Here is a 15000-nt window from a genome sequence, read left to right as displayed (position 1 = left end):
AAGTGTGTTGTGGACACTGTAGGGCTGACCCATGGAGTGTGATGTGGACACTGTAGGACTGACCCATGGAGTGTGTTGTGGACACTGTAGGGCTGACCCATGGAGTGTGATGTGGACACTGTAGGACTGTTGATGACCCATGAAGTGTGTTGTGGACACTGTAGGGCTGACCCATGGAGTGTGATGTGGACACTGTAGGGCTGACCCATGGAGTGTGTTGTGGACACTGTAGGGCTGACCCATGGAGTGTGATGTGGACACTGTAGGGCTGTTGATGACCCATGGAGTGTGATGTGGACACTGTAGGGCTGTTGATGACCCATGAAGTGTGATGTGGACACTGTAGGGCTGACCCATGAAGTCTGATGTGGACACTGTAGGACTGTTGAGGACCCACGGAGTGTGATGTGGACACTGTAGGGCTGACCCATGAAGTGTGTTGTGGACACTGTAGGGCTGTTGATGACCCATGAAGTGTGATGTGGACACTGTAGGGCTGTTGATGACCCATGAAGTGTGATGTGGACACTTTAGGACTGTTGATGACCCATGAAGTGTGTTGTGGACACTGTAGGGCTGTTGATGACCCATGGAGTGTGATGTGGACACTGTAGGGCTGTTGATGACCCATGGAGTGTGATGTGGACACTGTAGGACTGTTGATGACCCATGGAGTGTGATGTGGACACTGTAGGGCTGACCCATGAAGTGTGTTGTGGACACTGTAGGACTGTTGATGACCCATGAAGTGTGATGTGGACACTGTAGGGCTGTTGATGACCCATGGAGTGTGATGTGGACACTGTAGGGCTGTTGATGACCCATGGAGTGAGATGTGGACACTGTAGGACTGTTGATGACCCATGAAGTGTGATGTGGACACTGTAGGGCTGACCCATGGAGTGTGATGTGGACACTGTAGGGCTGTTGATGACCCATGGAGTGAGATGTGGACACTGTAGGACTGTTGATGACCCATGAAGTGTGATGTGGACACTGTAGGGCTGACCCATGGAGTGTGATGTGGACACTGTAGGGCTGTTGATGACCCATGGAGTGTGATGTGGACACTGTAGGGCTGTTGATGACCCATGAAGTGTGATGTGGACACTGTAGGGCTGTTGATGACCCATGGAGTGTGATGTGGACACTGTAGGGCTGTTGATGACCCATGAAGTGTGATGTGGACACTGTAGGACTGTTGATGACCCATGAAGTGTGATGTGGACACTGTAGGGCTGACCCATGAAGTGTGATGTGGACACTGTAGGGCTGTTGATGACCCATGGAGTGTGTTGTGGACACTGTAGGACTGTTGATGACCCATGAAGTGTGTTGTGGACACTGTAGGGCTGATCCATGAAGTGTGATGTGGACACTGTAAGGCTGACCCATGGAGTGTGTTGTGGACACTGTAGGACTGTTGATGACCCATGAAGTGTGTTGTGGACACTGTAGGACTGTTGAAGACTCATGAAGTGTGTTGTGGACACTGTAGGACTGTTGAAGACTCATGAAGTGTGTTGTGGACACTGTAGGGCTGACCCATGAAGTGTGTTGTGGACACTGTAGGACTGACCCATGAAGTGTGTTGTGGACACTGTAGGACTGACCCATGGAGTGTGTTGTGGACACTGTAGGACTGACCCATGGAGTGTGATGTGGACACTGTAGGACTGACCCATGAAGTGTGATGTGGACACTGTAGGACTGTTGATGACCCATGGAGTGTGTTGTGGACACTGTAGGACTGTTGAGGACCCATGAAGTGTGATGTGGACACTGTAGGGCTGACCCATGAAGTGTGATGTGGACACTGTAGGACTGTTGAGGACCCATGAAGTGTGATGTGGACACTGTAGGGCTGACCCATGAAGTCTGATGTGGACACTGTAGGACTGTTGAGGACCCACGGAGTGTGATGTGGACACTGTAGGGCTGACCCATGAAGTGTGTTGTGGACACTGTAGGGTTGACCCATGGAGTGTGTTGTGGACACTGTAGGGCTGACCCATGGAGTGTGATGTGGACACTGTAGGGCTGACCCATGAAGTGTGATGTGGACACTGTAGGGTTGACCCATGGAGTGTGATGTGGACACTGTAGGGCTGACCCATGGAGTGTGATGTGGACACTGTAGGGCTGATCCATGAAGTGTGATGTGGACACTGTAGGACTGTTGAGGACCCATGGAGTGTGTTGTGGACACTGTAGGACTGTTGAAGACCCATGAAGTGTGATGTGGACACTGTAGGGCTGACCCATGGAGTGTGATGTGGACACTGTAGGACTGACCCATGAAGTGTGATGTGGACACTGTAGGACTGTTGAGGACCCATGAAGTGTGATGTGGACACTGTAGGACTGACCTTGAAGTGTGATGTGGACACTGTAGGACTGTTGAGGACCCATGAAGTGTGATGTGGACACTGTAGGACTGACCCATGAAGTGTGATGTGGACACTGTAGGACTGTTGATGACCCATGAAGTGTGTTGTGGACACTGTAGGGCTGTTGATGACCCATGGAGTGTGTTGTGGACACTGTAGGACTGTTGAGGACCCATGAAGTGTGATGTGGACACTGTAGGGCTGACCCATGGAGTGTGATGTGGACACTGTAGGACTGACCCATGAAGTGTGATGTGGACACTGTAGGACTGACCCATGAAGTGTGATGTGGACACTGTAGGACTGACCCATGGAGTGTGATGTGGACACTGTAGGACTGACCCATGAAGTGTGATGTGGACACTGTAGGACTGACCCATGGAGTGTGATGTGGACACTGTAGGGCTGACCCATGAAGTGTGATGTGGACACTGTAGGGCTGACCCATGGAGTGTGATGTGGACACTGTAGGGCTGACCCATGGAGTGTGATGTGGACACTGTAGGGCTGACCCATGGAGTGTGATGTGGACACTGTAGGACTGACCCATGAAGTGAGATGTGGACACTGTAGGACTGACCCATGAAGTGTGATGTGGACACTGTAGGACTGTTGATGACCCATGGAGTGTGATATGGACACTGTAGGGCTGACCCATAGAGTGTGTTGTGGACACTGTAGGGCTGTTGATGACCCATGGAGTGTGTTGTGGACACTGTAGGGCTGTTGATGACCCATGGAGTGTGATGTGGACACTGTAGGGCTGTTGATGACCCATGGAGTGTGTTGTGGACACTGTAGGGCTGTTGATGACCCATGGAGTGTGATGTGGACACTGTAGGACTGTTGATGACCCATGGAGTGTGATGTGGACACTGTAGGGCTGATCCATGAAGTGTGATGTGGACACTGTAAGGCTGACCCATGGAGTGTGTTGTGGACACTGTAGGACTGTTGATGACCCATGAAGTGTGTTCTGGACACTGTAGGACTGTTGAAGACTCATGAAGTGTGTTGTGGACACTGTAGGACTGTTGAAGACTCATGAAGTGTGTTGTGGACACTGTAGGGCTGACCCATGAAGTGTGTTGTGGACACTGTAGGACTGACCCATGAAGTGTGTTGTGGACACTGTAGGACTGACCCATGGAGTGTGTTGTGGACACTGTAGGACTGACCCATGGAGTGTGATGTGGACACTGTAGGACTGACCCATGAAGTGTGATGTGGACACTGTAGGACTGTTGATGACCCATGGAGTGTGTTGTGGACACTGTAGGACTGTTGAGGACCCATGAAGTGTGATGTGGACACTGTAGGGCTGACCCATGAAGTGTGATGTGGACACTGTAGGACTGTTGAGGACCCATGAAGTGTGATGTGGACACTGTAGGGCTGACCCATGAAGTCTGATGTGGACACTGTAGGACTGTTGAGGACCCACGGAGTGTGATGTGGACACTGTAGGGCTGACCCATGGAGTGTGATGTGGACACTGTAGGGCTGACCCATGGAGTGTGTTGTGGACACTGTAGGGTTGACCCATGGAGTGTGATGTGGACACTGTAGGGCTGACCCATGGAGTGTGATGTGGACACTGTAGGGCTGACCCATGGAGTGTGATGTGGACACTGTAGGGCTGACCCATGAAGTGTGTTGTGGACACTGTAGGGTTGACCCATGGAGTGTGTTGTGGACACTGTAGGGCTGACCCATGGAGTGTGATGTGGACACTGTAGGGCTGACCCATGAAGTGTGATGTGGACACTGTAGGACTGTTGAGGACCCATGAAGTGTGATGTGGACACTGTAGGACTGACCCATGAAGTGTGTTGTGGACACTGTAGGACTGTTGATGACCCATGGAGTGTGTTGTGGACACTGTAGGACTGTTGAGGACCCATGGAGTGTGTTGTGGACACTGTAGGACTGTTGATGACCCATGGAGTGTGTTGTGGACACTGTAGGACTGTTGAGGACCCATGGAGTGTGTTGTGGACACTGTAGGGCTGTTGAGGACCCATGAAGTGTGATGTGGACACTGTAGGGCTGACCCATGGAGTGTGATGTGGACACTGTAGGACTGACCCATGAAGTGTGATGTGGACACTGTAGGACTGACCCATGAAGTGTGATGTGGACACTGTAGGACTGACCCATGGAGTGTGATGTGGACACTGTAGGACTGACCCATGAAGTGTGTTGTGGACACTGTAGGGCTGTTGATGACCCATGAAGTGTGATGTGGACACTGTAGGACTGACCCATGAAGTGTGTTGTGGACACTGTAGGACTGTTGAGGACCCATGGAGTGTGTTGTGGACACTGTAGGACTGTTGAGGACCCATGGAGTGTGTTGTGGACACTGTAGGGCTGTTGAGGACCCATGAAGTGTGATGTGGACACTGTAGGGCTGACCCATGGAGTGTGATGTGGACACTGTAGGACTGACCCATGAAGTGTGATGTGGACACTGTAGGACTGACCCATGGAGTGTGATGTGGACACTGTAGGACTGACCCATGAATTGTGATGTGGACACTGTAGGACTGACCCATGGAGTGTGATGTGGACACTGTAGGGCTGACCCATGAAGTGTGATGTGGACACTGTAGGACTGTTGAGGACCCATGGAGTGTGTTGTGGACACTGTAGGGCTGACCCATGGAGTGTGATGTGGACACTGTAGGACTGACCCATGGAGTGTGATGTGGACACTGTAGGACTGTTGAGGACCCATGGAGTGTGATGTGGACACTGTAGGGCTGACCCATGGAGTGTGATGTGGACACTGTAGGACTGACCCATGGAGTGTGATGTGGACACTGTAGGACTGTTGATGACCCATGAAGTGTGTTGTGGACACTGTAGGGCTGACCCATGAAGTGTGTTGTGGACACTGTAGGGCTGTTGATGACCCATGGAGTGTGATGTGGACACTGTAGGGCTGTTGATGACCCATGGAGTGTGATGTGGACACTGTAGGGCTGATCCATGGAGTGTGATGTGGACACTGTAAGGCTGACCCATGGAGTGTGATGTGGACACTGTAGGGCTGTTGAGGACCCATGAAGTGTGTTGTGGACACTGTAGGGCTGACCCATGGAGTGTGTTGTGGACACTGTAGGGCTGACCCCTGGAGTGTGTTGTGGACACTGTAGGACTGTTGATGACCCATGAAGTGTGTTGTGGACACTGTAGGGCTGTTGATGACCCATGAATTGTGATGTGGACACTGTAGGGCTGACCCATGGAGTGTGATGTGGACACTGTAGGACTGTTGATGACCCATGGAGTGTGTTGTGGACACTGTAGGGCTGATCCATGGAGTGTGATGTGGACACTGTAAGGCTGACCCATGGAGTGTGTTGTGGACACTGTAGGACTGTTGATGACCCATGGAGTGTGATGTGGACACTGTAGGGCTGATCCATGGAGTGTGATGTGGACACTGTAAGGCTGACCCATGGAGTGTGTTGTGGACACTGTAGGACTGTTGATGACCCATGGAGTGTGTTGTGGACACTGTAGGGCTGTTGATGACCCATGGAGTGTGATGTGGACACTGTAGGGCTGATCCATGGAGTGTGATGTGGACACTGTAAGGCTGACCCATGGAGTGTGTTGTGGACACTGTAGGGCTGATCCATGAAGTGTGATGTGGACACTGTAGGGCTGACCCATGAAGTGTGATGTGGACACTGTAAGGCTGACCCATGGAGTGTGTTGTGGACACTGTAGGACTATTAATGACCCATGAAGTGTGTTGTGGACACTGTAGGACTGTTGAAGACTCATGAAGTGTGTTGTGGACACTGTAGGACTGTTGAAGACTCATGAAATGTGTTGTGGACACTGTAGGGCTGACCCATGAAGTGTGTTGTGGACACTGTAGGACTGACCCATGGAGTGTGTTGTGGACACTGTAGGGCTGACCCATGGAGTGTGTTGTGGACACTGTAGGGCTGACCCATGAAGTGTGTTGTGGACACTGTAGGGACGACCCATGGAGTGTGTTGTGGACACTGTAGGGCTGTTGATGACCCATGGAGTGTGTTGTGGACACTGTAGGGCTGTTGATGACCCATGAAGTGTGATGTGGACACTGTAGGGCTGTTGATGACCCATGGAGTGTGATGTGGACACTGTAGGGCTGACCCATGAAGTGTGATGTGGACACTGTAGGGCTGACCCATGGAGTGTGTTGTGGACACTGTAGGGCTGTTGATGACCCATGGAGTGTGTTGTGGACACTGTAGGACTGACCCATGAAGTGTGTTGTGGACACTGTAGGGCTGACCCATGGAGTGTGTTGTGGACACTGTAGGGCTGTTGATGACCCATGGAGTGTGTTGTGGACACTGTAGGGCTGTTGATGACCCATGAAGTGTGATGTGGACACTGTAGGGCTGTTGAGGACCCATGGAGTGTGATGTGGACACTGTAGGGCTGACCCATGGAGTGTGATGTGGACACTGTAGGGCTGACCCATGGAGTGTGATGTGGACACTGTAGGGCTGACCCATGGAGTGTGATGTGGACACTGTAGGGCTGACCCATGAAGTGTGATGTGGACACTGTAGGACTGACCCATGGAGTGTGATGTGGACACTGTAGGGCTGACCCATGGAGTGTGATGTGGACACTGTAGGGCTGACCCATGGAGTGTGTTGTGGACACTGTAGGGCTGACCCATGAAGTGTGATGTGGACACTGTAGGGCTGTTGATGACCCATGGAGTGTGATGTGGACACTGTAGGGCTGACCCATGGAGTGTGTTGTGGACACTGTAGGACTGTTGATGACCCATGGAGTGTGTTGTGGACACTGTAGGACTGTTGATGACCCATGGAGTGTGATGTGGACACTGTAGGACTGTTGATGACCCATGGAGTGTGTTGTGGACACTGTAGGGCTGACCCATGGAGTGTGATGTGGACACTGTAGGGCTGACCCATGGAGTGTGATGTGGACACTGTAGGGCTGACCCATGGAGTGTGATGTGGACACTGTAGGGCTGACCCATGGAGTGTGTTGTGGACACTGTAGGGCTGTTGATGACCCATGGAGTGTGATGTGGACACTGTAGGACTGTTGATGACCCATGGAGTGTGTTGTGGACACTGTAGGGCTGACCCATGAAGTGTGTTGTGGACACTGTAGGACTGTTGATGACCCATGGAGTGTGATGTGGACACTGTAGGACTGTTGATGACCCATGGAGTGTGATGTGGACACTGTAGGACTGTTGATGACCCATGGAGTGTGTTGTGGACACTGTAGGGCTGACCCATGAAGTGTGTTGTGGACACTGTAGGACTGTTGATGACCCATGGAGTGTGATGTGGACACTGTAGGGCTGTTGATGACCCATGGAGTGTGTTGTGGACACTGTAGGCTGTTGATGACCCATGGAGTGAGATGTGGACACTGTACGACTGACCCATGAAGTGTGATGTGGACACTGTAGGGCTGTTGATGACCCATGGAGTGTGATGTGGACACTGTAGGACTGTTGATGACCCATGGAGTGTGATGTGGACACTGTAGGGCTGATCCATGAAGTGTGATGTGGACACTGTAAGGCTGACCCATGGAGTGTGTTGTGGACACTGTAGGACTGTTGATGACCCATGAAGTGTGTTGTGGACACTGTAGGACTGTTGAAGACTCATGAAGTGTGTTGTGGACACTGTAGGACTGTTGAAGACTCATGAAGTGTGTTGTGGACACTGTAGGGCTGACCCATGGAGTGTGTTGTGGACACTGTAGGACTGACCCATGAAGTGTGATGTGGACACTGTAGGACTGACTCATGAAGTGTGTTGTGGACACTGTAGGACTGACCCATGAAGTGTGTTGTGGACACTGTAGGACTGACCCATGGAGTGTGTTGTGGACACTGTAGGACTGACCCATGGAGTGTGATGTGGACACTGTAGGACTGACCCATGGAGTGTGTTGTGGACACTGTAGGACTGACCCATGAAGTGTGATGTGGACACTGTAGGGCTGACCCATGAAGTGTGATGTGGACACTGTAGGACTGTTGAGGACCCATGAAGTGTGATGTGGACACTGTAGGGCTGACCCATGAAGTGTGATGTGGACACTGTAGGACTGTTGAGGACCCATGAAGTGTGATGTGGACACTGTAGGGCTGACCCATGAAGTCTGATGTGGACACTGTAGGACTGTTGAGGACCCACGGAGTGTGATGTGGACACTGTAGGGCTGACCCATGGAGTGTGATGTGGACACTGTAGGGCTGACCCATGGAGTGTGATGTGGACACTGTAGGGCTGACCCATGGAGTGTGATGTGGACACTGTAGGGCTGACCCATGAAGTGTGTTGTGGACACTGTAGGGTTGACCCATGGAGTGTGTTGTGGACACTGTAGGGCTGACCCATGGAGTGTGATGTGGACACTGTAGGGCTGACCCATGAAGTGTGATGTGGACACTGTAGGGCTGACCCATGGAGTGTGATGTGGACACTGTAGGGCTGATCCATGAAGTGTGATGTGGACATTGTAGGGCTGACCCATGAAGTGTGATGTGGACACTGTAGGACTCTTGAGGACCCATGGAGTGTGTTGTGGACACTGTAGGACTGTTGAGGACCCATGAAGTGTGATGTGGACACTGTAGGGCTGACCCATGGAGTGTGATGTGGACACTGTAGGACTGACCCATGAAGTGTGATGTGGACACTGTAGGACTGTTGAGGACCCATGAAGTGTGATGTGGACACTGTAGGACTGACCCATGAAGTGTGATGTGGACACTGTAGGACTGTTGAGGACCCATGAAGTGTGATGTGGACACTGTAGGGCTGACCCATGAAGTGTGTTGTGGACACTGTAGGACTGTTGAGGACCCATGGAGTGTGTTGTGGACACTGTAGGACTGACCCATGAAGTGTGATGTGGACACTGTAGGACTGTTGAGGACCCATGAAGTGTGATGTGGACACTGTAGGACTGACCCATGAAGTGTGATGTGGACACTGTAGGACTGTTGAGGACGCATGGAGTGTGTTGTGGACACTGTAGGGCTGACCCATGGAGTGTGTTGTGGACACTGTAGGGCTGTTGAGGACCCATGAAGTGTGTTGTGGACACTGTAGGGCTGACCCATGGAGTGTGATGTGGACACTGTAGGACTGACCCATGAAGTGTGATGTGGACACTGTAGGACTGACCCATGAAGTGTGATGTGGACACTGTAGGACTGACCCATGAAGTGTGATGTGGACACTGTAGGGCTGACCCATGAAGTGTGATGTGGACACTGTAGGGCTGACCCATGGAGTGTGATGTGGACACTGTAGGGCTGTTGATGACCCATGGAGTGTGATGTGGACACTGTAGGGCTGACCCATGGAGTGTGATGTGGACACTGTAGGGCTGACCCATGGAGTGTGATGTGGACACTGTAGGGCTGACCCATGGAGTGTGTTGTGGACACTGTAGGACTGTTGAGGACCCATGGAGTGTGTTGTGGACACTGTAGGACTGACCCATGGAGTGTGATGTGGACACTGTAGGACTGTTGAGGACCCATGGAGTGTGATGTGGACACTGTAGGGCTGACCCATGGAGTGTGATGTGGACACTGTAGGGCTGACCCATGGAGTGTGTTGTGGACACTGTAGGGCTGTTGATGACCCATGAAGTGTGTTGTGGACACTGTAGGGCTGACCCATGAAGTGTGTTGTGGACACTGTAGGGCTGTTGATGACCCATGGAGTGTGATGTGGACACTGTAGGACTGTTGATGACCCATGGAGTGTGATGTGGACACTGTAGGGCTGTTGATGACCCATGGAGTGTGATGTGGACACTGTAGGACTGTTGATGACCCATGGAGTGTGTTGTGGACACTGTAGGGCTGACCCATGAAGTGTGTTGTGGACACTGTAGGGACGACCCATGAAGTGTGTTGTGGACACTGTAGGGCTGTTGATGACCCATGGAGTGTGATGTGGACACTGTAGGACTGTTGATGACCCATGGAGTGTGATGTGGACACTGTAGGGCTGTTGATGACCCATGGAGTGTGTTGTGGACACTGTAGGGCTGTTGATGACCCATGGAGTGTGATGTGGACACTGTAGGGCTGACCCATGGAGTGTGTTGTGGACACTGTAGGACTGACCCATGGAGTGTGATGTGGACACTGTAGGGCTGTTGAGGACCCATGAAGTGTGTTGTGGACACTGTAGGGCTGACCCATGAAGTGTGTTGTGGACACTGTAGGACTGACCCATGGAGTGTGATGTGGACACTGTAGGGCTGTTGATGACCCATGGAGTGTGTTGTGGACACTGTAGGACTGACCCATGGAGTGTGATGTGGACACTGTAGGGCTGTTGAGGACCCATGAAGTGTGTTGTGGACACTGTAGGGCTGACCCATGAAGTGTGTTGTGGACACTGTAGGACTGACCCATGGAGTGTGATGTGGACACTGTAGGGCTGTTGATGACCCATGGAGTGTGTTGTGGACACTGTAGGACTGACCCATGGAGTGTGATGTGGACACTGTAGGGCTGTTGATGACCCATGAAGTGTGTTGTGGACACTGTAGGGCTGATCCATGGAGTGTGATGTGGACACTGTAAGGCTGACCCATGGAGTGTGTTGTGGACACTGTAGGACTGTTGATGACCCATGGAGTGTGATGTGGACACTGTAGGGCTGATCCATGGAGTGTGATGTGGACACTGTAAGGCTGACCCATGGAGTGTGTTGTGGACACTGTAGGACTGTTGATGACCCATGGAGTGTGTTGTGGACACTGTAGGACTGTTGATGACCCATGAAGTGTGTTGTGGACACTGTAGGGCTGATCCATGAAGTGTGATGTGGACACTGTAAGGCTGACCCATGGAGTGTGTTGTGGACACTGTAGGACTGTTAATGACCCATGAAGTGTGTTGTGGACACTGTAGGACTGTTGAAGACTCATGAAGTGTGTTGTGGACACTGTAGGACTGTTGAAGACTCATGAAATGTGTTGTGGACACTGTAGGGATGACCCATGAAGTGTGTTGTGGACACTGTAGGGCTGACCCATGAAGTGTGTTGTGGACACTGTAGGACTGACCCATGGAGTGTGTTGTGGACACTGTAGGGCTGACCCATGGAGTGTGTTGTGGACACTGTAGGGCTGACCCATGAAGTGTGTCGTGGACACTGTAGGGACGACCCATGGAGTGTGTTGTGGACACTGTAGGGCTGTTGATGACCCATGGAGTGTGATGTGGACACTGTAGGGCTGACCCATGGAGTGTGATGTGGACACTGTAGGGCTGACCCATGGAGCTTGATGTGGACACTGTAGGGCTGACCCATGGAGCTTGATGTGGACACTGTAGGACTGTTGAGGACCCATGAAGTGTGATGTGGACACCGTAGGACTGACCCATGAAGTGTGATGTGGACACTGTAGGACTGTTGAGGACCCATGAAGTGTGATGTGGACACTGTAGGGCTGACCCATGAAGTGTGTTGTGGACACTGTAGGGCTGACCCATGGAGTGTGTTGTGGACACTGTAGGGCTGACCCATGGAGTGTGATGTGGACACTGTAGGGCTGACCCATGGAGTGTGATGTGGACACTGTAGGGCTGACCCATGGAGTGTGTTGTGGACACTGTAGGGCTGACCCATGGAGTGTGATGTGGACACTGTAGGGCTGACCCATGGAGTGTGTTGTGGACACTGTAGGGCTGACCCATGAAGTGTGATGTGGACACTGTAGGGCTGACCCATGGAGTGTGTTGTGGACACTGTAGGGCTGACCCATGGAGTGTGATGTGGACACTGTAGGGCTGACCCATGGAGTGTGATGTGGACACTGTAGGGCTGACCCATGGAGTGTGTTGTGGACACTGTAGGGCTGACCCATGGAGTGTGATGTGGACACTGTAGGGCTGACCCATGAAGTGTGATGTGGACACTGTAGGGCTGTTGATGACCCATGGAGTGTGATGTGGACACTGTAGGGCTGACCCATGAAGTGTGATGTGGACACTGTAGGGCTGTTGATGACCCATGAAGTGTGTTGTGGACACTGTAAGGCTGACCCATGAAGTGTGATGTGGACACTGTAAGGCTGACCCATGAAGTGTGATGTGGACACTGTAGGACTGACCCATGGAGTGTGTTGTGGACACTGTAGGGCTGACCCATGAAGTGTGATGTGGACACTGTAGGACTGACCCATGAAGTGTGATGTGGACACTGTAGGGCTGTTGATGACCCATGAAGTGTGATGTGGACACTGTAGGACTGTTGATGACCCATGGAGTGTGTTGTGGACACTGTAGGGCTGACCCATGGAGTGTGATGTGGACACTGTAGGGCTGTTGATGACCCATGAAGTGTGATGTGGACACTGTAGGACTGTTGATGACCCATGGAGTGTGTTGTGGACACTGTAGGGCTGTTGATGACCCATGAAGTGTGATGTGGACACTGTAGGGCTGACCCATGGAGTGTGATGTGGACACTGTAGGGCTGACCCATGAAGTGTGATGTGGACACTGTAGGACTGACCCATGGAGTGTGATGTGGACACTGTAGGGCTGACCCATGAAGTGTGATGTGGACACTGTAGGACTGACCCATGGAGTGTGATGTGGACACTGTAGGACTGTTGATGACCCATGGAGTGTGATGTGGACACTGTAGGACTGACCCATGGAGTGTGTTGTGGACACTGTAGGGCTGTTGATGACCCATGAAGTGTGTTGTGGACACTGTAGGGCTGACCCATGGAGTGTGTTGTGGACACTGTAGGACTGTTGATGACCCATGGAGTGTGTTGTGGACACTGTAGGGCTGACCCATGAAGTGTGATGTGGACACTGTAGGGCTGACCCATGAAGTGTGATGTGGACACTGTAGGGCTGACCCATGAAGTGTGATGTGGACACTGTAGGGCTGACCCATGGAGTGTGATGTGGACACTGTAGGGCTGACCCATGGAGTGTGATGTGGACACTGTAGGGCTGACCCATGGAGTGTGATGTGGACACTGTAGGACTGACCCATGAAGTGTGTTGTGGACACTGTAGGGCTGACCCATGAAGTGTGATGTGGACACTGTAGGGCTGTTGATGACCCATGAAGTGTGTTGTGGACACTGTAGGACTGTTGAGGACCCACCCACTCTGTCCGCTCCCAGAAGAGCTGTCTTTCCGGAGAAACGCATTGACGTCTTTTGTCTGTGTGCTTCCATCAGCACATTGTTTCTTCTCGGTCAGAGTACTGCATTGTATTGTGTTGTGTTGCATTTATTGTATTGTGTTGTGTTGCATTTATTGTATTGTGTTGTGTTGCATTTATTGTATTGTGTTGTATTGCATTTATTGTATTGTGTTGTATTGCATTTATTGTATTGCATTACATTGTATTTCTTGTTTTGAATTGCATTGCACTGTGTTGTATTGTTTTGTATGGCATTTATTGCATTGCATTCTATTTCTTGTTTTGAATTGCATTGTACTGTGTTGTATTGTGTTGTATCTATTGTGTTGCATTGCATTGCACTGTAATGCATTGCATTGTATTATTTTGTATTGCATTATTGTATTGTTTTGTATTGCATTGTATTGCATTGCGTTGCATTGTATTCCTTTGTACTGTGTTGCGTTGCGTTGCGTTGCGTTGCGTTGCGTTGCGTTGTATTGTACTATACTGTACTGTACTGTGTTGTGTCGTGTTGTCTTGTGTTGTCTTGCGTTGTGTTGCACTGCGCTGTATTGTATTTCTTTGTACTGTATTGCGTTGCGTTGCGTTGCGTTGCGTTGCGTTGTATTATATTGTGTTGTGTTGTACTGGAATGTATTGGATTCTATTGTATTGTGTGGTATCACATTTATCTGTCTGAATTTCGGACTGCTCTCCCTGAGGCCAACGCGTTGCCCCCGTCCCCCCCCCCCCACACACACATTATATATATATATATATATATATATATATATATATATATATATATATATATATATATATATATATATAATGTTGTTTTTTTGTGTGTTTTTTGTGTGTTTTTTCCCGATAAGTCTGAACAACCGAGGAATTGATTTCAGTGCCTGTAAGGACACCTTTCCGTGCATCCTCCCGCAGCACAGACAGAAGGAGATGGCCAGCAGTGACTTTGAGGCCTTCTGTGGAGGACCACTGTGGGTGAGTGTGCTTGCTGCCGGCAAGCTATTTCTGACACCTCGTTTCATGTCTCTGTCTGATGTCTGTCTGTCTGTCTATCTGTCTTTCTGTCTGTCTGTCTGTCTGTGTGTATGTCTTCCTGTCTGTCTGTCTGTTTAACTGCTTGCCTGCATGTCTGCCTGTCTGTCTCTCTGTCTGTGGCTGTCATTCCTTCCTGTCTGTCTTCCTGTCTGTCTCTGTGTCTGTCTGTCTGTCTGTCTGTCTGTCTGTCTGTCTGTCTGTATCTGCCTGCCTGCCTGTCTTGGAGCTGTCTGTCTTCCTGTCTGTCTTCCTGTCTGTCTCTGTGTCTGTCTGTCTGTCTGTCTGTATCTGCCTGCCTGCCTGTCTGGAGCTGTCTGTCTGTCATCCTGTCTGTCTTCCTGTCTGTCAAC

General features: G+C 51.0%; 1 protein-coding gene across 1 annotated transcript in view; it reads left to right on the top strand.

Annotated features, from left to right (window-relative positions):
* LOC143277365 (ATP-binding cassette sub-family C member 2-like) overlaps positions 1 to 15000 on the top strand; it is a 64741-nt gene that overhangs the window by 45247 nt on the left and 4494 nt on the right. The window contains exon 2 of the mRNA XM_076582149.1: positions 14494 to 14590. Coding sequence (XP_076438264.1) covers positions 14546 to 14590 — 45 coding nt within the window. The 5' untranslated portion in view covers positions 14494 to 14545. The remainder of the gene's footprint in view (positions 1 to 14493; positions 14591 to 15000) is intronic.

This window comes from Babylonia areolata, chromosome 34 (genome assembly GCF_041734735.1).
Source record: "Babylonia areolata isolate BAREFJ2019XMU chromosome 34, ASM4173473v1, whole genome shotgun sequence".
NCBI lineage: Eukaryota > Metazoa > Mollusca > Gastropoda > Neogastropoda > Buccinidae > Babylonia > Babylonia areolata.
The sequence above is the reverse complement of the archived record's forward strand: the minus strand, read 5'-3'. Positions and strand labels throughout refer to the sequence as shown.